General features: G+C 34.3%; 1 protein-coding gene across 3 annotated transcripts in view; it reads left to right on the top strand.

The window, feature by feature from the left end:
* Window positions 1–24,926, top strand: part of LOC143245180 (3',5'-cyclic-AMP phosphodiesterase-like) — a 45,278-nt gene that overhangs the window by 14,688 nt on the left and 5,664 nt on the right. For 2 of the 3 annotated variants that reach the window (XM_076491215.1, XM_076491217.1), the window contains exons 3-11: window positions 3,988–4,089; window positions 6,180–6,235; window positions 7,503–7,615; window positions 11,009–11,102; window positions 12,769–12,953; window positions 15,326–15,424; window positions 17,711–17,872; window positions 19,169–19,268; window positions 22,460–22,614. In XM_076491215.1, the coding sequence (XP_076347330.1) occupies window positions 3,988–4,089; window positions 6,180–6,235; window positions 7,503–7,615; window positions 11,009–11,102; window positions 12,769–12,953; window positions 15,326–15,424; window positions 17,711–17,872; window positions 19,169–19,268; window positions 22,460–22,614 (1,066 nt within the window). Of the gene's footprint in view, window positions 1–3,987; window positions 4,090–6,179; window positions 6,236–6,900; window positions 6,911–7,502; window positions 7,616–11,008; window positions 11,103–12,768; window positions 12,954–15,325; window positions 15,425–17,710; window positions 17,873–19,168; window positions 19,269–22,459; window positions 22,615–24,926 lie in introns of those variants that run through there. The other variant, XM_076491216.1, reaches the window with a different exon arrangement.

Below are 24,926 nucleotides of genomic sequence, written 5' to 3'. Positions count from 1 at the left end.
AGGTAACGTTAAAGAAACGTAGCCTCAGGTATCTTACTCAGTAGACATAACACATCAGAAAGACACAATAGAGCTTTAAGATAAAGTTTCTACAATTTGCTCATTTATGTTTTACTGTCATAGGAATACAGTTTAGGCAAGCTGGAAAGTGAGACTACATCGGTGTGGTATAAATGAATAAATTATGGTAATTTCGGTGTTACTTTGGCTTGAAAGTGCATACATAGATGGAGCCACAATTGATTAAGGTGTGTTTCTTCAATTTCCAGAAAAGTTACGAAACTTAAGCAATGCAATTAATTGGTACTTTTAAAATAGAATGGTACTAAAGCCAAGTATTACAAAATAACGATGATGTGCATCAGAATATAAAATAACTTCCAGAACATGTTATTTAATAACCGGCAAAATTTAACAATAAAATTTATGCAGAAAAAGATCAAAACAATCCAGAAATGGCCTTAGCACATCCAAAATAACAAGGGTATTTGTTTTCGAGATAGCATGCGTTTATATTGTGTGTGTGTTTTCTTATAGCAAAGCCACATCGGGCCATCTGCTGAGTTCATTGAGGGATCGAATCCCTGATTTTAGCGTTGTAAATATGTAGACTTACCACTGTACCAGTGGGAGGACCGTTCGTATTGGATAACGTTATACTTCACCTTCGAAAACTCAAAAAATACTTCTCGGATCCAGGATGCTCAAAGATCAGGATAATTTTTTCTGGTGTAATAAGGTGTCTAGTCCTTAATTGTTTTACATACAAATATTTCTTAATAGAGCCTAGTTTATAATCCACGGAAATAGTCTTTTATCGGACATTGTTGTTTAATCCACAGCAGTAGTCTTTAATCGGGTGTAGTTGTTTAATCCACAGCAGTAGTCTTTAATTTGGTGTTGTTTAATCCACAGCAGTAGTCTTTAATCGGGTGTAGTTGTTTAATCCACAGCAGTAGTTTTTAATCGGGTATTGTTGTTTAATCCACAGCAGTAGTTTTTAATCGGGTATTGTTGTTTAATCCACAGTAGTGGTCTTTAATCGGGTATTGTTGTTTAATCCACAGCAGTGGTCTTTAATCGGGTGTTGTTGTTTAATCCACAGCAGTAGTCTTTAATTGGGTGTTGTTTAATCCACAGCAGTGGTCTTTAATTGGGTATTGTTGTTTAATCCACAGCAGTGGTCGTTAATGGGTGTTGTTGTTTAATCCACAGCAGTAGTCTTTAATTGGGTGTTGTTGTTTAATCCACAGCAGTAGTCTTTAATTGGGTGTTGTTGTGTAATACACAGCAATGTTCTGTAATCAGTTGTACCGATATTTGATTTCGTCCACCACTTGTACAGCGATAACTCTGCGGATTTACAACGCTAAAATCAGGGGTTCGATTCCCCTTGGTGGACTCAACAGGTAGCCCGATGTGGCTTTGGTATAAGAATATAAACAGAAATTTTTCATTTTCGACCAAATATATGTTGTCGTATGTTGAAGAGTATTGTGACTGTTATTTAATGTACAATAATAGTTCTTAGTTATTGTTGTTCAATGCACAGTTATATTCCTTAAACAGGCATTGCTGCTTAATCTACAGCAATAATACACTTCAAGTTTGTTGTGCTTGTACTACGTTTCAGTCTCCATGCTGAAGCTTTATTATAGAAATCCAAACGTTTATACATTCCTACACTACAAACAGATACAATTAATAAAACCTCCACATCTGGTACGTTCCATTCTGTCTAAAATTAATGTAAAATAAGGTTCTTTATGAAATGACAACTGGTTGAAATATCTAAAGTTTATAATCCCTGTTACTGAGGATTAGATAAGATTCTTTACCTTTACTATGAACAGTTGTGTTTAATATCATTTGCTTAAGTTATAAGTGGTTTGAGTCTCACAGTAATCTCAGTATTCCACAAAAACAATTATTTAATCGATCGTACAGAAATTAATGGCTGTTTTGGTCACTACTATATCTGCCAAACAGTAACAGCTACAAACTGTTTTGGTCATCGCAGTATCTGGTAAGCGATAAAAAGCACGAACTTCTCTTTTGACAATAATTTAGTCTTAGAGTTTTCGTGAAATACAATCTTTATGTTCTTCACTTCACCTGATACAAAGAAATCGTATCCCAACATGGCCAGGTGGCTAATATGAGGGTCGCGAGTTCGAATCCCCGTCCCACTAAACATGCTAGTCCTTTCAGCCGTGGGAGCGTTATAAAGTTACACTCATGTTACTATTCGTTGGTAAAAGAGTAGCCCAAGAGTTGGCGGTGGGTGGTGATGACTAGCTGACTTTCCTCTGGTCTTACACTGCTAAATTAGGGACAGATATCGCAAAGAGCCCTCATGTAGCTTTGCGCGAATTCATTCAAAACCAAACTTGATGACATCTTAATTTGAAGTTGTTTTTCCTCCCCATTACTTTTCACAAAATAATTTGTCTATGAAAAACATAGTTTCAGTGCTAAACTAGTCAATACACACCTGGGACATATCCAAAAGTATTGTTTACCTAATTGTAATTTGCAAGTGCAAATTTAGAAAGCGTTGCTTGCATGACACGTTATAGATGCAGTCATGATTCTGTTCCTGTTAAAGTTAGAGTTCAAAAACAGAGTTCTTCCAAAAATATTAGATTCCAATCAAAATTGGACAGGGAAACCACGAAGCAAAAGGTAAATTAAGAGTAGGACACTTTTATCGCATTGGATCTTTCACTGAATGGCTGATTTAAATATGTTTGACAAGATTTCGACCAACGAAATCATAAAAATGGATGAAGAATATTTATTGTTGTTTACATAAGTTCGCAGAATGTCCCAGAAATCATGAACGTGTTGAAAACCGTTCTTACTGCGCAAGTCAAAGTAAAAACTGAATGGTTCCGAACAAACGTACTCTTAGCTTAGGAAGACGATAAACTCTTGAAACAATGTTTTGGAAGTTTCATTGCATTATTTGTAGTTTTGTGTTTGTAATTTCTCTGGAGGATTTTCTTTTGGTGGAAGTTGTCACCAAAAACGTTGCAATTTCTCTATAACTGACTCGTGATTTTAGGGCTAGATATATCTTTCAAGTATATTTTAGAATCGCACGTTTTTCAGTGTAAAAAACAATGTACTTAATTAATACTTTGTTCATTATTTATATTGAAAGAAGGTTGAAACCAACCGGAGTTTACAAGTTACTTAAGTTTAAAACAATTTAAACACTTGGACTTTTAGAGCTAGATCTAAGTTTTACAGGAGTCTTTAAAACATAGATACATGTTATAAACAACAGAACTAAGAATAAGTAACAACAAGAAATGACGGACAGCGCGTGATTAAATTACTACTATACACTCTGTTACTGTGTGAACGCTTCTAATTAATTCTACACTGCACTCTTTTCTCTCTCGGAAGAACAGTAAAGAAATATATCTCAGAACAGCTAGTATAGGTATTCACACTTTTACTGATAAGCAGAGAACAACGTTTCGACTTTTCTAGGTCATCTTCAGGTTAACAAAAAGAGAGTTTGCAACTGACCGTTGCCGGGCACATGTCCTAGGGACGAGAAAAAAACGGGTACGGGATTGTAGGGGGAGTTGTCCAACTACAATGCCCCCAACAATCCCGTACATTTTTATTTCAAGTGGTTTTCTCGTCATCAAGGAGTAAAGAAAATACATAAATAATTTCAAAACTCACGACAAATATAACTTGTTATAATCCCAATTCGTCAGCTTGAGTGTGCACGTTATAATAACCGGTATACAGTCAATTTTGAAAGTTTGCATTTGAAAACGTTAGTATTAATAATATTACGTATAAGATACTTAGTACAAGTATAACTTATGATATTCCATTTAATGTGAAGTTTGTAAGAAAAAACTGATAGACTACTTAGTGCATGTTGAATGATAAGATTAATAGTGTCTAAGAAGTAGTAGAAACAAGTTCTAGAAATATTGAAAATGTCTTTTTTTTTTTCAGACATCTGGAAGATTTAATAGTTACCCCTTTCGCCCAAGTCCTACAGAGGTTGAGGAATGTGCGAAATAATTACATCCGTATCACGAACATCCCTGCAACAAGGTAAGCATATCTTAAGGAAAAATACAAGTCAATATTTAATCATTAGAACTTGAAACTAGATGTAAAGATTAGGGTAGCATTACAACAAGAGTCATGAAGGTTAATGCTGTACTTTGTGGTCATTAATCTCTAGTAGATTTAATACACGTTGACGTAATAGAATTTGATATAGCGCCAATATAGTTGTGTTGTGGTTTCTTATAGCAAAGCCACATTGGGCTATCTGCTAAACCCAGTGAGGGGAATCGAACCCCTAATTTTAGCGTTGTAAATCCGTAGACTTACCGTTGTACTAGGGGGAGGGGGTGTAGCACCAATATAGAGTTTAAAGTTAAGAAATAGGTAAAAGGGAGATACTTCATGATGCCCAGACAATAAATCATAACGAAACGTTTTAGGCTTACAGTTCATATGTATTTAAAAGCAATGCAAATAAAGATGATAAATCCTTCTCTTACATTCAATTAATTCCACATCTTCCACCACTGATGCATTAGTAGACATGGTGGATAAACATGAAAGGTTATTTTACTTCTTTAGCAGCATGGTCAGTGTTATCTTCGTTGTCGTGACAATACACCAGCACTTGCGATTATCTTATGAGATCGCAGAATGAGGTAGTTTCATTTGAACGAACACAAAAGCTCTTGTTTGATCCTTAAACTGCGGCCATCATCAATTGATGATGCTACTTACAAGACTTTCGTTGTTTAAGGGTTAACTGGATACGTTTCAAACACAAGTAGAATAGGTTAAGAGGTTAGCACACAGGATCACATACAAAAGTTGTAATGGTTTTCATACGAGACCCAAAACTCGAGCGCTTTGGACTAGTTCGCTATTCCTCTTCAGGAGAATAGATGGTGATGTTTAATGAGTGAAGTGAAAGATACAGGTACGAACGTCGACGACACGTTCAATATGAGTTAGCCTTGAGAACTAATCAATCACAACCTAGAGTTATTGGTGCCATATTTAATTTTTGCCAAAGGGATGTGTACAGTACATAAAAAAAAACATAATTATAACAACGGTTAAAAGAAATATTAACCATCTTTTGAAAAAGGTAAAATTAAAAATAAAATAACGGCAAATGGTGGTGGTTAATGGAGAAAATAATAATACGATGTGACATATATGATATCATACCAATATAAATGAATTAAAGCATAAATATTATTAATAATTACAAAGTTAGCTTAGAGGATCAACAATCCTGGTTTCGAAACTGATGTCATTTGAGGTTACAATATTTAACAGTGCTATCCACTACGTTTCTTTAGTTTCCTTGTTTCTGTTAGATGTACAATTTGTCATTATACCTGTCAGTTTAATGCCTTAAAGAGAGTGTCCAGGCATGTTAAAGTCTTTTTTTGCGACCGTAAGTTCGTTTTGTTTTCAAATGAGATGACCGGAGTCCTGATGAGTCTTCAATGGATTTTTGTGTGTTTGGTATGGACCTTGAAGACGACACTGTCTGGAAAGTAGGGTTAGATATATGGTATAAAGTTTGTATCGTCTTCATTAGCATATGTTCTTCACAATATACTCTTGTTAGGTAGAATGAACACGTACTATAAAAAATAAAGAAGTTTAAATGGCAACACGAGGCCTGGCATTTAGTACTTATAAGTACGTTTAACTTTAGTATAATAAATAACAGTGCATTGCACCCAAAATGTACTCTATCTGTACTCTATATCTATGTTATTAGCCACATCTTTGATATAATGTAAAAAAAAAATTTGTTTTTCCAAACTTAAATCTCGCTTTACAATAAATTTGATGATAAAATATTTTAACGATGGAAAAACTACTGTATTTATATAAGTATCTTTTTCACCTGGATTATTTTCTGACGAGGAATGCGCTTCAGTTACAAACTTGTATTCACGATTCAATTTAATTTAATAAATAAGCATTCGATTCATTAGTGGAATTTCTTTTAAACTAATATTTGCTCAAAAAGACGAAAAGCATGTGTTTTTTTTAATAGTAGCATCCTGTCCACGAGAGTAAAATTAATTCTGTTTAAGTAGATTTAAAAACCTTAACATTTTACTTTAAAATCAATTTTACATTTTATTTAGATCAAAACGTTCTACAGGAACGATCAGTTCATCACCAGATCCTGTCAAATTATCTGGTAAGGACACATTTTGTACATCGCTAACTCCTGTCAAATTATCTGGTAAGGACACATTTTGTACATCGCTAACTCCTGTCAAATTATCTGGTAAGGACACATTTTGTACATTACCACCTCCTGTCAAATTATCTGGTAAGGACACATTTTGTACATTACCACCTCCTGTCAAATTATCTGGTAAGGACACATTTTGTACATCACTAACATCTGTCAAATTATCTGGTAAGGACACATTTTGTACATCACTAACTCCTGTCAAATTATCTGGTAAGGACACATTTTGTACATCACTAACTCCTGTCAAATTATCTGGTAAGGACACATTTTGTACATCGCTAACTCCTGTCAAATTATCTGGTAAGGACACATTTTGTACATCACTAACTCCTGTCAAATTATCTGGTAAGGACACATTTTGTACATTACTAACTCCTGTCAAATTATCTGGTAAGGACACATTTTGTACATTACCACCTCCTGTCAAATTATCTGGTAAGGACACATTTTGTACATCACTAACTCCTGTCGAATTATCTGGTAAGGACACATTTTGTACATCACTAACTCCTGTCAAATTATCTGGTAAGGACACATTTTGTACATCACTAACTCCTGTCGAATTATCTGGTAAGGACACATTTTGTACATCACTAACTCCTGTCAAATTATCTGGTAAGAACACATTTTGTACATAATTGGTTCCTATTAAGTTATTTGGTAAGGACACGGTTTATATATCTTCTGTTACCAGTACGTTTTCTGGTAAAAACAGGTTCTGTATATCTGCTGCTTCTGGTGATACAGATAACAAATTACGTCATTAGATGATGTAAAATATTATGCGTTACATGTATATTAATTTCTTTTCCTATGCCTCTGATTGAAAAGTGTTAGGGTATCCATACTTCAGTATTGTCAATATACTTATTTGCAGAAAAAGAATACAAAATCTGTAATTGTACTTGCGCGATTTTTTTTCTAGCATCATTTGAGACATTTACTTTGGATAGTACCAAGTTTGACGCATTTTGAGACATTCTGTTTTACAAAATTATATAGTGGTATATGCTTCCTTAGACACTACTCCAGCTATCTATCGGGTTTCTTTGATAAATATGATAAAATAATGCGTGCTTTGAATATAATGAACACATTTAAATGTTTCTCTTTGTGATAAAATGAGTTATGTGTATAATAATCCTTGAACTTATTAGAATTCAGAAAAATCTTATCTTAATTGTTTTTCATGAACAATATCTCTTAGAGGAACAGCAGATGCAATTTGCAATGGATACATTGGACGAGTTAGACTGGTGTCTGGACCAACTGGAAACGATTCAGTCACACAGATCTGTTGGAGATATGGCTTCTAGCAAAGTAAGTAAACCAATCCATAAACCAATCCAAATCACTCCATACTCTGGAAATCTACTCTCATTCAGTAAACACAAGGATTCCACCCTCACTCTGTACACAGTATAAGCATTACAGACTTAAACTAGGATATCCTTTTTACTGTGTGCATACATTAGGTATCCATTATCACTCTGAATACTCTAAACATTTACATTTACAGACGGAAACCATCAAATACTAACATTGGGAATACACGTAAATACAACAATAGCTGTGTAATCCGTGTACTGAATATGTAAATGACTAAAAACTAAGTTTGAGTTCTCTATATACGATATGTAAATCACATAAACACAATACCAAGTGTCTGTTCTCTATATACGATATGTAAATCACATAAATACAATACCAAGTGTCTGTTCTCTATATACGATATGTAAATCACATAAACACAATACCAAGTGTCTGTTCTCTATATACGATATGTAAATCACATTAACACAATACCAAGTGTCTGTTCTCTATATACGATATGTAAATCACATAAACACAATACCAAGTGTCTGTTCTCTATATACGATATGTAAATCACATAAACACAATACCAAGTGTCTGTTCTCTATATACGATACGTAAATCACATAAACACAATACCAAGTGTCTGTTCTCTATATACGATACGTAAATCACATAAACACAATACCAAGTGTCTGTTCTCTATGTACGATATGTAAATCACATAAACACAATACCAAGTGTCTGTTCTCTATATACGATATGTAAATCACATAAACACAATACCAAGTGTCTGTTCTCTATATACGATATGTAAATCACATAAACACAATACCAAGTTTAAGTTCTCTATATACGATATGTAAATCACATAAACACAATACCAAGTGTCTGTTCTCTATATACGATATGTAAATCACATAAACACAATACCAAGTGTCTGTTCTCTATATACGATATGTAAATCACATAAACACAATACCAAGTGTCTGTTCTCTATATACGATATGTAAATCACATAAACACAATACCAAGTGTCTGTTGTCTATATACGATATGTAAATCACATAAACACAATACCAAGTGTCTGTTCTCTATATACGATATGTAAATCACATAAACACAATACCAAGTTTTGTGTATAACTCTCTTATAAACAAAGCATGTGAAGATTAGATAAGGTTTATCTACTAAAGTAAAGGTGTCTTGTTAAAAGAACATGAGATTCAGAAGTTATGGAATAATAAGGAATCCATACAAGACTAACTTGCTTTTAAACTAACACGTTCCAACTTGAATGGCAGATTTCGTAAAGGTTATTAAAGTTTAATCTGTTAACAATGCATTGAATGTTTACCAGAAAGGTGTATCAGAAACGTCTGTTTATAAGCGCAAAGCTACAAAATGGACTATCTTTGCTGTTCCAACCACGTGTATTGAAACCCTAAGTTTCGCATTATAAGCCCTAAGAACTACTGTTGGGTCACTGAAAGCAGGATTACCAAAACCGTTTGAAAATTTACTGTCAGTTAATAGCGGTAATAGAAGGAGCAGATAGTAGGATTCTTATCAACGTGCCGATAATGCTGTCATGACAACCATACAACCCGTAAACAGCTCAACTAATTAGTCACTTAGCATAATCAATTTCAGTTGCTTTTTAATTAAACCTTAACATTTGGATAATTTGCATAATAAATAAGAAACCTATAAGAATTAGTTATCGTATATACATACAAATCCATCGTGATTAATGAAAAAAACTCACAACTTCATACATATAATACACACTCTACCTATATAACAACAATGTCTTCGTGCGTGCGGGCTCTTTGCTATACATAGTAAAATGGCGACCACACCTACTTCACTCTTACACCTAGACGGACTACTAATAGCCTTCTCGCTTCGTAACGTCATTGATTTCAACGGCCAGTACAACCCTAGAGCTGCATTCGACTCCACCAGAATCAAGATGCTAAGACGTGGCGGCATTTTCGTACAGCCTACATCCAAATCTACCTTACTACCTCTGTAGTCTTTGGTACTTTAGACCACCGACCTCCCGCAAAAATCCAGAAACCCAGTCCAAATTATGCATGGTATTTCTAAGAGGTGTCGACCCCTCCATAAGTCACAAGAATACTAAACAGACAACAGAACACTTCTTGAATATCTAACTTCACGCAACCAACAGAATTAATTGACGGAGTTCAATAAAACCATCCCCTTAGGTAAAGACAGTTACAACACCGCAGCACATCTCAAACCGTATCATCACAAACGGCAACTTCTATCATTCCCACCGTAAACCTGCCAGTCGCCCAGATTATCCAGTCATGGTTCTTGTCACCCAGCAGCCACCTCCTGAAACAGGTGTTCGAATACTTAGTACCCGTTCAAAGTTGGAGACCAGTCTATCCAATCATTCTCGAGCATCACATGAGACGCTTCCACAACAACCGATCATCACAATCACTCAGCCTACCGAAATGAAACCCTACAAGACAAGGAAAGTCACACAGACTCTGATGCCTACTGAACCTCCTAAAGTTAACACTGAGCCAACATCCCCCCCTAACACCATTACCAGCCTATACCCCCAGACCTATTACTCATGATTCATCTCGTCTAATACCCTCTTCATGGATACCTCAGCTGAACCTCAACCAGTTCTCTTTCTTCTATTGCCCTTCGACCAGCTACGATAAGAAGATTGGCCTCTTCATATACTTCCTCCACACTAATATGCCACTTTCAACAAAACTAAAGCTTTCTCTCCCTATAGCTTTACATCATGCAGTCTCCTATCTTCCTTCATCATTAGTTAATCAAAATCAGTTAAGCCTAACTGGGAAACAGTTGACAATTATTAGTGCCACCCATTGGAAGTAGGTTTTCGGGTACTCCTCCCTAACATCTAATTCTAAGCATCGGGTCAATAGATCCCCGTCGCTCTGATGGACCATAAGTGCTACAGCACCCGTTGGTTCTCTGCTGATCGCCCTCAATTCCCTTTCTACTTGTTGCCGAACTTTGTTTTTATCATGCTGCCATTCCACTGGGAGGACGACTGGTCATCACCACCCAATGTCAAGTCTTAGGCTACTCTTTACCAACGAATAATGGGATGGACCGCGACTTTATAACGCTTCCACGGCTGAAAGGGCGAACATGTTTGGTGCGACGGGGATGCGAACTCGACACCCTCGGATTAGGAGTCGAGCGTCTTAACCACCTGGCCATGCCGGGGCCTGAAACTTCAAATACGTTTAAATAGCTTTGAAATGATAAGGTACTGCATTAATACTTCAGTTAATTTAGAATGTTTAGTGGATTTTTTTCTGCTGAATATAAAACTTACGTATTGATAATTTTCAACTTTATATTTATTCACAGTTCAAACGAATGCTAAATAAAGAATTATCAAGTCATTTCTCGGAGTCTAAATCCGGCCACCAGATTTCAGAATTCATCTGCAGCACTTTCTTAGGTAAGGTATGATCAAACTACAAACATAACATTAATATTAAGTTGGATTTTGTTTTCTTTGTGATATTTATATACCAACGAGGCCGAATATCGAGAAGTAATGATAGTTTGAGAACTAATGGAATGATAAACTAGGACTGGAACATCAATGAAAGAACACCTAGGTTCTATATATCAATTGTAGGTAAAAATAAACTAGGTGTGACACATCGGTGCTAGCTGAAACTAGTTTTGATCCATAAGTGTTAGCTAAACAAGGTTTGGTACATCAGTGCTAGCTAAATTAGGTTTTGCACATCATTACTAGCTGAACTAATTTTAACACATTAGTGTTACCTAAACTAGGTCTAGCACATCAGTATTAGCTGAATTAGGCTTATCATGTTATTGCTAGCTGAACTAATGTTGACACGTGAATGTTAGTGTAACAATGTTTAACACATTAGTGTCAAACTAGACTTGACATATTGTTAGCTAAACAACGTTTCGCATCTCAGCGGTTTTTAGCTAACACTACATTTAGTGCTAGCTAAACTTGATTCGGCATATCATTGTTAGCTAAACTAGCTTTGACATAAGAGTGTTAGTTAAACTAGGTCCGACAGACCAGATTTAGCTAAACTAGGCTTGGCACGTTATTATTAGCTAGCTAAACAATATTTACAAGTTATAGTTAGCTGAACTATGTTTTGCACATCAGGTTTAGCTGAGTGAACCTCATGATGTTGAATAAATTTACTTAAGAAATAAACAAACGTCAGGACACAAATACCATCTTATGAAAAATAATTTGTTTTTAATTCGATATCTAAGCATTTAATTTACAGATAACATAAGCTATTGTGGGCTGTTAGAGGTAAAGTATGTTATTGGTTTTAATGCATAATGTAGCCTATCATTTGCTGTTATTGATAAAATTTTCCTATTGCTGCTGTCTGATACAGATAAATGTATCCTATTGTTGGCTGCATAAGATACATATGATATCGTTGACTGTTACAGGACGTAAGCCATCGTTGCCTGTACGTATTCCTTTATTCGTACTTCCGAGATCGTCTGTACCTTTGTCGAAGTACATTGAGACAAGTTCAGTTACTTTAGAAATCTCTTTAACGAAATAAACTATTATTCTTATTTCTTTCAATACCATTTGTCTCGCTCTAATATATCAACCGTTTGGCCTATATTAATCATTGGGCCTTTCACTCCTACGACAGTTAACGTTGTGTTTAACTTTTCTTTAGTCGAATTAATTCTCGTAACTTTACTCGTCTGCTCATCTCACACTATTCATATGTTTATCACTTAATCGTCTGCTCACTATATCATCTACATCTGTAACTTTCACGCGACGTTCGAGAATCTCGACATCAATCTTACCGATTTAGAAAAATAAGTAATGTCATGACATTTATTTTACAATAATTGCTTTTATCTATCTTGTTATAAACAAAATGAAAAATTATATAATATTCACTCACAAAAGAAATAACTTAATAATAACTACATTAAACACTCACTCTTTATATCATGACAATTACATGTAATATGACGTCAGTGGTTGATACAATTAACGCTTCCTATTTTTGAATATCTTAGATGACTTACAGTATTGTTATCTCTTACCCAGGAGTTGTTTTAATTATATATTTGTTTCCACTCTGCAGATAAACAAGATATCGATCTTCTTAGCTATGAATCTGAAGATGTTCATTCACCTAAACTACACAGAAGGCACCAGAAGGCAATGTCACAGATTTCAGGAGTTAAACAAAATATCTCCTATAAGAACAATCTGGATACACTGCCTAAATATGGAGTAAAGACTCCACATGAAGAAGAACTGGGACAGGTAAGACGATAAAGTATTCTCTGTTGTTTTCACCAATGGTATGTACATGTATTTATTTACTAAATACCACAATATAGGTACGTGAGCTCGTGAGGACGTGCATGTATCTCCTGTCATCAGGCTTTAGTTTTGTTTGTTTGTAGTTAAGCACAATGGGCTATCTCTGCTCTTCCAAAAAACGAGTATCGAAACACGGTTTCCAGCAGTGTAAGTCCGTAGAAATACTGCTGTTCCACTATTGAGCTAAGGTTTTCAAGACTAGAAAAATTGCATCATATCTCTGTGGACAAAAATAACTCGTATTTTAGTTTTGTTCTAGCAATTTCTGGTAGGCCCTGATGTTTTGATTCTTAAATATATGTAAACCAATATTTAGTGTCAGGTTAATGAAATCTTAAATAGCTTTAAGTCAATATTTAGAGTTAAGTTTAATTATTTTTTAATGACTTCTAAAAAGATGTAAACCAATAACTTAGTTTTAAGTTCAATGACTAGAATTGTTTCAATTTATTTTATTTCCTTATATAATCTAATCAGAAACACCTCAGGTATGGAAACAAAACAAATGGATTCAGTGTGCGACTTAAAGGAATAAAATGAAAATTGTCGACCGAACTGGTAGTTACATTTACAACACTGATAAGAATTTTTACAACTACCAGTTTGGCCACGGCTTCCCTCTAGTCTTACACTGCAAAATTAGGGACAGCTAGAGCAGATAGCCCTCGTGTAGCTTTGCACGAAATTCAAAAACAAACAAACAGTTTGGCTACCACTATTAATGTCATTCACTTTAGTCGCACCCTGAATCCTTTTGTTGTCGCACCTTTTTTCCACAATTAAGGTTTTTTTATTAGTTATGACGATTTTTTTTGTCAATACCCATCAACAAACCACACGAAATAAGAAAGTTACTCCATAGTAACCAACAATAGCTTTAGAATGGCAACCCCGTTATTTGGAACATACCTTTTCTTTGCAGAACCAACAAGATACTTTAAAATATATGGTGGTAGTTTTCACTCTCTAAAACAATGTTAATAACTTCCTTTATGATAACGCCGTGGAATCTAGATTAACAGTTTTTTGTCATCACCCGCATGCACTCGGTACAGCTGTATCAAGTATCATTATTTACACTAATTGCTTAAGCTAATATCATGTAATGCTAAATGCTCTTTAATTAGGATAATTTCATAATATCTTTGTTGATACATTGGCAGTGAATAATCAATAATAACAATCCACCCGTATGATTATTTTGAAGATTTCAGGTAGAAACTACTGATCTAGATTCGTTGGTCCACCCAATACAGTGTATACACACATCCTTACACCTTATAGTTTTGCTGCTCTAAATCAGCCATCTTTAAAACGCATCAATAAAAACTGTTCACGTTTATTCTTAGGTGAAGCTGTCGTAAAATGCTCAGACCGACAGCTCACGTGATTTTTTGCGTAAGCGTGCGTAAGATTTTCTTTAAGTTCGAGCGATTTTTGTGAAATAATTGGCATATATTTATAGCAAATGAGACTCAAAAATGTGTGTTCTAACGATCTGCCAGCGTATCAAACGTGATAAAAAATTAATTAAAGTTTACTATGTTTTTCTATTAAATAAAATTTCAGCGCTTTTGGTGCGATGAAAAAAAGAAACAAAAAGAAACTCAATCAAAATTAGAGATTTTATCTCTCAGTTATTTTGTAATGGATTGCTTTGAAGTTTGGTATTTGAAGTGGGAGTCAAATAATACGCATCAACTGAAAATATGTTATAATTTAGATAACCATAGTTCGAGCTATAGAAGGTCAAAAATGGCTAAACTATTACTGTTAATAACACACACACACACACACATTATGTCCTGTAAGTTAATTTTTGGCCGTGTTTTCTGGTTCGGATCTGGATAAGTAAACCAGCAGTTTTGTTGAAACGAGTAGTACCACTGTTGTAGTTGAATTACACAATAAACTCTGAAAAACTGAAAACCAACAGACCTAAAGAAACGTGACACACAATATTTGAAGGAGAACATATTCCAAAATACGTGAAGACAACAGCTAAACAGACTGAATAGAAAGTGAAGGCACGTTCTTCCTGAAACAAAAAGTCCTCTTCAGGATTATGTTTCTAAGTAAAAATCAGTGCAGGAGAATCTGCTCTTCCCTTACATTTCACTTACCTAAACTTTCATTTGTCTCGTGCCAGATGTTAATGGTAGTTAATGCTGTCACTCGTCTTGCTTTAATAAGGATTTTCAAGTTGAAAATAAAATCCAGTTTATCAAAGTACCAAAGTTTAATTTCCTACAATTTTGTTATATTAATCTATTTTCTGTTATTAGAAAATATATATTTTTTTTCTATTGCAGTTTTTGGAGCAGGTGGATAAGTGGGGCATAGACATTTTTGAAATAGTAGGCTTAGCCAATACTAGGCCACTCACCGCTGTCACTTACACAATATGGAATGTAAGTATTAGCGACCTCTGTGGTGTTTCCATTGCAAATTATCTTGTAATAAATGAATAAATTACTTGACAGTTTGTTTTTTCAAAGATTAACGTTACAATGTGAATATTTAATTTTGATATTACAAACAGCTTACTGATACTAAATTAGTCTTTTATACTTTTAACTACGGGTATGTGACATTAATAAAAATAAATAAATTATCACCATTTTTGTACGTCATATCTAAAGTCTAATATTTCCGTGTGTGAAGTTGTGTCTGGTAGATGAGGTATTAAAATATTCATATAATAAAATATCTACAACGATTGAATTTGTCAATTTAACACTGGGCTTATCTCAAAAACTCCTTCTAAGCCTAACTGGCTGGTACATCTTCAACGTTTCGTTTCTGTTATAACAAGATATGCTCGTTACAAACGAAATTCCTTCTTATAGCTGTAAAAATAATAACGAAGGATCGACTGTGTTTATATGGAACCTTATTAAAGTATTTTAGAAATATATCTATAAAACAACTAAACTTTACTTCGTTATTATAATTGAAGAAGAAGTGGCCAAGCATGACCAGATGGGTTAAGGCGTTGACACGTAATTGGAGTGGTCGCGTGTTCGAATCCCGCTCACACCAAACTTACTCGCCCTTTCAGCCGTGGCAATTCCACTATTCGTTGGAAAAAGAGTAGCCCAAGAGTTGGCGGTGGGAAGTGATGACTAGCTAGCTGCCTTCCCTCTAGTCTTACACTGATAAATTATGAATGGCTAGCGTAGATAGCCCTTGAGTAGCTTTGCGTGAAATTATAAAACAAACAAACAATTTGAAAAAGAAATTTGAAACATCTGTTTAACTCGTGCATAAAAAAATACGGCATATTGCTGGTTACCATTGCATAAATTAGTAAGCTCATCACCAGAGGCCGATACCATTCAACCAGTGGCATTTTCCACGATCTAAACATGTCACAGGCAAATATTAATAATCATACAAATTGTCATAAAATTGGAGTAGTGATTGCACTGTACGTGATGATACTGGTGAAACTGACATCACACTTGTTTCACTGTAACGTGAAGTCGCTTAACACGTGATCTTTGATGCATAGGTTTACGCTTCATTCATGTCCTACTGTCCCCAATGACACTTACGCCCTACGTAACGACAAAGCAGACGAATGTTTATTTGTCAGATAAATATATCATTTATTACTGAATTTTTTCGAACATTTCGATCGCCATCTTTGCTTGGAACGATTTTTCGCTGTGAAATGCTTCAAACGGTTTTGTTGTCGTTTCCAGCTTGCTAAAATGTTATCTGTGACGATTAACTCGTTAAAGGTATTGGTTTGGTTTATTTTGAATTTTGCGTAAAGTTACACGAAGGCTATCTGCGCTAGCCGTCTTTAATTTAGCAGTGTAAGACTAGAAGGAAGGCAACTATTCATCACCACCCACCGCCAACTCTTGGGCTACTCTTTTACCAACGAATAATGAGATTGACTGTAACGTTATAGCGCCCCCACGTCTGAAAGGACGAACATGTTTGGTGTGATGGGAATTCGAACATGCAACCCTCGGATAACGAGTCGAGTGCCTTAACCAACTGGCCATGCCGGGCCTTCGTAAAGGTAAAAGTTGAAATAGCAAATGGTTTTTAAAATGGTAATCTGAACCGAAGAAGAACTGAAACAATCAGATGAAAATATAAATAAACAAGAAATGCGAATCTTTAGGTCACTAATTCCCCAGTCATAGTTAATTCATGTAGCATATTTTTTATGTACATGTTATAACTTCAATGTTTTCGCCTGTTTATTATTAAACACAAAGTTACGTAATAAGCTTGTGGGGGAAACAAATATAAACTAACGCAAAATCAAAGAAGCCCTGCTTAAACAGCAACTAAAACCAAAATTAAATCAGTATAACGGAACACCTTTATACCTATACTAATTGATAACCTAACATTCAACTGCAATGCCCCCTACAATCCCGTACTCGTTTATACTCTCGTTTCTAAGACGTGTGTCCGACAGCTGTCAATTGCAAACTCTCTCTGTTAACCTGAAGCCGACTTGGGAGGTTGAAACATTGTTCTCTCCTTATCAATAAAAGTGTTAATACCCATACCAGCCGTTCTGAGTTACATTTTTATTTCAAGTGGGTTTCAAGGGGGAGGCATAAAACTGCGTTCAAAGTAAATGCAAATTGGTGTTTTGGAATAGCGAAAGGTTTTATGACTTATAGAGCACAGTTTAATAACGTTCAGTTGTTCAACCCCTCTTGTAGGACAGAGATATTCTGAAGGCGTTTGACATACCTTCGAAGACAGCTGTGAATTACCTCATGACACTAGAAGATCACTACCTCAAGGTTCCGTACCACAACAATATCCATGCTGCTGATGTCACTCAGTCTTTATATGTACTTCTTCTCTCTCCTGCTCTGGATGTAAGTTCTTCTCAACTGAGAGATGTTGATATGACGTTAGAGGTGCTTCTTTCAAATTTGTTTTCAGTTTCCTTTCTAAATATGTATCTTTTCCAGTCCAGACATCCCCCCGTATCTATTATCAGTCTCTTTACTTCTTTTGATCAGACATGTCCCTCTGTATCTATTACTATTCCGTTTTCTTCTCTTGATAAGACATCTCCCTCTGTCTGTATTTCTTCCCAATCTCTTTCCTTCTCTTGATAAGACATTTTCCTCTGTCTGCATTCCTTCCCAATCTCTTTCCTTCTCTTGATAAGACATGTTTCCCTATATATGCTACCAATCTATTTTTTCTCTTGATGAGACATCTCTCTCTATTCAATTACTAGCCTATTTTCTTCTCTTGATGAGACCTCTCTTTGCATCCATTACCAATCTATTTTCTTCTCTTGATGAGACCTCTCATTGCATCTATTACCAATCTATTTTCTTCTCTTGATGAGACCTCTCATTGCATCTATTACCAATCTATTTTCTTCTCTTGATGAGACCTCTCTTTGCATCTATTACCAATCTATTTTCTTCTCTTGATGAGACCTCTCATTGCATCTATTACCAATCTATTTTTTTCTCTTGATGAGAAATCTTTCTCTGTTCCATTACTAGTCTATTTTCTTTTCTTGATGAGACCTTTCTTTGTATCCATTACAAATCTATCTTCTTCTCTTGATGAGACATCTCTCTCTAATCTGTCTTCAGTGTATCCTTCCCTTCATCACCTCTTCAATTCAGTCTTAAGTCTCTTCATCAGACACCTCAGTCTGTGCTCTCTCATCATATTTTCTCTGTCATTTCATCAGACATTTTAGTGTTTTGGTGTCTGTCGTTACTTTTAATCAATCTGTTTTCAACCTCAAACTCCATACTTCTCCACGTCAGATAAAGTTAATTTGTTATCAAGTTCGATCTTGCCCTTTATTAAGTAAGATCTGTGTCTCCTCCATGTGATCTCTGATATTTCTCTCCTGCTAACTTCATTTCTTCCTTTTTTCCTCGGGATACGTTGCTTCCGCAATGGAATCAGTAGTTTAAATTTTATATATCACATGTTATGCCTTATTCTTTAATAACAGTCTCATACCAAAATAATGAGATTGCAAATCATTCCTCAGTTAAGGATAAGTAGATGCTGATAATTCTAACTGATTGTATTTCATCAATATGTGCATAAGGTGCCAAGTTATTTACTATACATTATTATTAACAGACCGACTTATTTTACCTTCTATTTACTTCACGATGTCCTTCTTGCAGTCAGTATTCACAGATCTGGAAATCCTTGCAGCCTTATTTGCAGCAGCCATTCACGATGTTGACCATCCAGGTGTTACAAATCAATACTTAGTGAACTCCAGTAAGTATACTCTTTGTAACACAAGTTTAGAGTTTTCTGGTTTCTGTTCTTGCAAAGTCGCAATTTACAGCTATGCCTGACACCTAATCCAACTTTTAACAAGGGACTTCTATTTACAGCTATGTGTGACACCTAATCTAACTCTATTTACAGCTATATCTGACATCTAATCTAACTCTTAACAAGGGACTTCTATTTACAGCTATGTCTGACACCTAATCTAACTCTTAACAAGGGACTTTTATTTACAGCTATGCCTGACACCTAATCCAACTTTTAACAAGGGACTTTTATTTACAGCTATGTCTGACACCTAATCTAACTCTTAACAAGAAACTTTTATTTACAAATATGTGTGACACCTAATCTAACTCTTAACAAGAGACTTCTATTTACAGCTATGTCTGACATCTAATGTAACTCTTAACAAGGGACTTCTATTTACAGCTATGTGTGACACCTAATCTAACTCTATTTACAGCTATATCTGACACCTAATCTAACTCTTAACAAGGGACTTCTATTTACAGCTATGTCTGACACCTAATCTAACTCTTAACAAGGGACTTCTATTTACAGCTATGTGTGACACCTAATCTAACTTTATTTGCAGCTATATCTGACACCTAATCTAACTCTTAACAAGGAACTTGTTCTTTAAAGCTATAAATTAAGTATTTTTTCTTATAATATTGGTCTTTATCTTCTTTATGATAATTGGCCTTCAATTTAAAACATTTGTAATTTGTATGTAGAATTTAAAAGGCGGCCGGAAATTATATTAATAAATTAAATGACACTTATTTATGAGGTTGTGAGGAATTAGAACACACATTATTCACACTCGCGTATTTACTATTGACAAAATACCTCAATAACAGATATTCAAATCCCTAGTTTCAGAAACTCAATGGCCCGGCATGGCCAGGTGATTAGAGCGCTCGACTCCCAACCTAAGAGTCGTGGGTTTGAATCCCCGTTGCAGCAAACATTCTACTTCTTTCAGCCTTGGCGTTGTTATAACGTGGCGGTTAATTCTACTGTTAGTTGATACAAAAGGGTGACCCAAGAGTTGGTGGTGGGTAGTGATGACCACCTTCCCTCTAGTCTTTCACTATTAAATAAGGGGCGAAATTCTAACCAGAATCTAAATTATGTTTACATAATTTTCTGAGATACACTCTGTAATATATTTCTTGTTGTTAAAATGTGATTAAAAATCATGAAATTACTACGATAAAAATATATATTTGACAATCAAAAATCATTGTTATTAGAGTCAGAGGTTTGTCAGGCATTTTAAAGGTAAGAGAAACACAAAAAATGAACATAATGGTTGATACTTTAAAACAGCTCTTGTGTAAGATATACATACGAGCAAATATATATTACTATGATTCAAGTTTCAATAAATTATTCATTGTGTGATTATTGTAACACTTTATTCCTTTTAATAACATATGTATGTAACGTTAACATATTTTTATTAGTGCGAAACTACGCATAGGTTTGTTTGGGCTCTAACGCGAGATAACGAATCCCTGAATTATAAATTCACACTGATACAACTGACGAAACGTTTTAGTAAATATATATTTACGTTTTAGTAAATATATTGTAATTCATTTAGAAGGAAGAGTGTTACATTCTTAAAAATGCATAAAACTATTACATATGTTAATATATAATAAAAGAGCAAAAAACAGTTTTGGTATGTTTTCTTGTGTAATAAAATGATTAACAAAGTTTAAGCTTGTAACATCAAGAAAACATGACACGTTTATGTAAACAATTCAAATAACTCTTTCTATGTTATGAACAATTCATTACGTATAATGATGAATCTGTTCTTGTTTATAGGTTCTGAACTAGCCATTATGTATAATGATGAATCTGTTCTTGTCTATAGGTTCTTAACTAGACATTATGTACAACAATGAATCTGTTCTTATCTATAGGTTCTTAAATAGACATTATGTACAATGATGAATCTGTTCTTGTCTATAGGTTCTTAACTAGACATTATGTACAATGATGAATCTGTTCTTGTCTATAGGTTCTTACCTAGACATTATGTACAACAATGAAATTGTTCTTGTCTATAGGTTCTTAACTAGACATTATGTACAACAATGAATCCGTTCTTGTCTTGTCTATAGGTTCTTAACTAGACATTATGTACAACAATGAATCTGTTCTTGTCTATAGGTTCTTAACTAGACATTATGTACAACAATGAATCTGTTCTTGTCTATAGGTTCTTAACTAGACATTATGTACAACAATGAATCTGTTCTTGTCTATAGGTTCTTAACTAGACATTATGTACAACAATGAATCCGTTCTTGTCTTGTCTATAGGTTCTTAACTAGACATTATGTACAACAATGAATCTGTTCTTGTCTTGTCTCTAGGTTCTTAACTAGACATTATGTACAACAATGAATCTGTTCTTGTCTATAGGTTCTTAACTAGACATTATGTACAACAATGAATCTGTTCTTGTCTATAGGTTCTTAACTAGACATTATGTATAATGATGAATCTGTTCTTGTTTATAGGTTCTGAACTAACCATTATGTACAACAATGATTTGAGTCTTGTCTATAGGTTCTTAACTAGACATTATGTACAACAATGAATCTGTTCTTGTCTATAGGTTCTTAACTAGACATTATGTACAATGATGAATCTGTTTTTGTCTATAGGTTCTTAACTAGACATTATGTACAACAATGAATCTGTTCTTGTCTATAGGTTCTTAACTAGACATTATGTACAACAATGAATCTGTTCTTGTCTATAGGTTCTTAACTAGACATTATGTACAACAATGAATCTGTTCTTGTCTATAGGTTCTTAACTAGACATTATGTAAACAATGAATCTGTTCTTGTCTATAGATTCTTAACTAGACATTATGTACAACGATGAATCTGTTCTTGTCTATAGGTTCTTAACTAGACACTATGTACAACAATGAATCTGTTCTTGTCTATAGGTTCTGAACTAACCATTATGTACAACGATGAATCTGTTCTTGTCTATAGGTTCTTAACTAGACACTATGTACAACGATGAATCTGTTGTCTTTAGGTTCTGAACTAGACACAATGCGCAAAGATGAATCTGTTGTCTATAGGTTCTGAACTAGATACAATGTACAACGATGAATCTGTTCTTGTCTATAGGTTCTGAACTAGCCATTATGTACAACGATGAATCTGTTCTAGAAAATCATTCTTTGGCTGTTGCTTTTAAGATTCTACAGGATGAAAACTGTAACATGTTTGTTAACTTGACGAAGAAGCAGCATCAAACTGTCCGCAAGATTGTTATTGATATGGTAAGAATCTGTACGGTGTAGTTTGTTACTGATATGGTAAGAATCTGTACTGTGTAGTTTGTTACTGATATGGTAAGTATCTGTACTGTGTAGTTTGTTACTGATATGGTAAGAATCTGTACTGTTTAGTTTGTTACTGATATGGTTAGAATCTGTGAGGTTTAGTTTGTTACTGATATGGTTAGAATCTGTACTGTGTAGTTTGTTACTGATATGATAAGAATCTGTACTGTTTAGTTTGTTACTGATATGGTAAGAATCTGTAATGTGTAGTTTGTTACTGATATGGTAAGAATCTGTACTGTGTAGTTTGTTACTGATATTGTTAGTATCTGTACTGTGTAGTTTGTTACTGATATGGTTAGAATCTGTACTGTTTAGTTTGTTACTGATATGGTAAGAATCTGTAATGTGTAGTTTGTTACTGATATGGTAAGAATCTGTACTGTGTAGTTTGTTACTGATATGGTAAGAATCTGTGCTGTTTAGTTTGTTACTGATATGGTAAGAATCTGTACTGTTTAGTTTGTTACTGATATGGTTAGAATCTGTGCTGTTTAGTTTGTTACTGATATGATAAGAATCTGTACTGTTTAGTTTGTTACTGATATGGTAAGAATATGTACTGTGTAGTATGTTACTGATATGGTAAGAATCTGTACTGTGTAGTTTGTTACTGATATGGTTATAATCTGTACTCTGTAGTTTGTTACTGATATGGTAAGAATCTGTACTGTTTAGTTTGTTACTGATATGGTAAGAATATGTACTGTGTAGTTTGTTACTGATATGGTTAGAATCTGTACTGTGTAGTTTGTTACTGATATGGTAAGAATATGTACTGTGTAGTTTGTTACTGATATGGTAAGAATCTGTACTGTGTAGTTTGTTACTGATATGGTAAGAATCTGTGCTGTATAGTTTGTTACTGATATGGTAAGAACCTGTACTGTGTAGTTTGTTACTGATATGGTAAGAATCTGTACTGTGTAGTTTGTTACTGATATGATAAGAATCTGTACTATTTAGTGTGTTACTGATATGGTAAGAATATGTACTGTGTAGTTTGTTACTGATATGGTAAGAATCTGTACTATGTAGTTTGTTACTGATATGGTAAGAATCTGTGCTGTTTAGTTTGTTACTGATATGGTAAGAACCTGTACTGTGTAGTTTGTTACTGATATGGTAAGAATCTGTATTGTGTTGTTTGTTACTGATATGGTAAGAATCTGTATTGTGTAGTTTGTTACTGATATGGTAAGAATCTGTACTGTGTTGTTTGTTACTGGTATGGTAAGAATCTGTACTGTGTAGTTTGTTACTGATATGATAAGAATCTGTACTGTGTAGTTTGTTACTGATATGGTAAGAATCTGTACTGTGTAGTTTGTTACTGATATGATAAGAATCTGTACTGTTTAGTTTGTTACTGATATGGTAAGAATCTGTAATGTGTAGTTTGTTACTGATATGGTAAGAATCTGTACTGTGTAGTTTGTTACTGATATGGTAAGAATCTGTACTGTGTAGTTTGTTACTGATATGGTTATAATCTGTACTCTGTAGTTTGTTACTGATATGGTAAGAATCTGTATTGTGTAGTTTGTTACTGATATGGTAAGAATCTGTACTGTGTAGTTTGTTACTGATATGGTAAGAATCTGTACTGTGTAGTTTGTTACTGATATGGCAAGAATCTGTACTGTGTAGTTTGTTACTGATATGATAAGAATCTGTACTGTTTAGTTTGTTACTGATATGGTAAGAATCTGTACTGTGTAGTTTGTTACTGATATGGTAAGAATCTGTACTGTGTAGTTTGTTACTGATATTGTTAGTATCTGTACTGTGTAGTTTGTTACTGATATGGTTAGAATCTGTATTGTGTAGTTTGTTACTGATATGGTAAGAATCTGTAATGTGTAGTTTGTTACTGATATGGTAAGAATCTGTACTGTGTAGTTTGTTACTGATATGGTAAGAATCTGTACTGTGTAGTTTGTTACTGATATGGTTATAATCTGTACTCTGTAGTTTGTTACTGATATGGTAAGAATCTGTATTGTGTAGTTTGTTACTGATATGGTAAGAATCTGTACTGTGTAGTTTGTTACTGATATGGTAAGAATCTGTACTGTGTAGTTTGTTACTGATATGGCTAGAATCTGTACTGTGTAGTTTGTTACTGATATGATAAGAATCTGTACTGTTTAGTTTGTTACTGATATGGTAAGAATCTGTACTGTGTAGTTTGTTACTGATATGGTTAGAATCTGTACTGTGTAGTTTGTTACTGATATGGTAAGAAT

The sequence above is a fragment of the Tachypleus tridentatus genome, chromosome 2, assembly GCF_004210375.1.
Source record: "Tachypleus tridentatus isolate NWPU-2018 chromosome 2, ASM421037v1, whole genome shotgun sequence".
Lineage (NCBI taxonomy): Eukaryota > Metazoa > Arthropoda > Merostomata > Xiphosura > Limulidae > Tachypleus > Tachypleus tridentatus.
The sequence above is the reverse complement of the archived record's forward strand: the minus strand, read 5'-3'. Positions and strand labels throughout refer to the sequence as shown.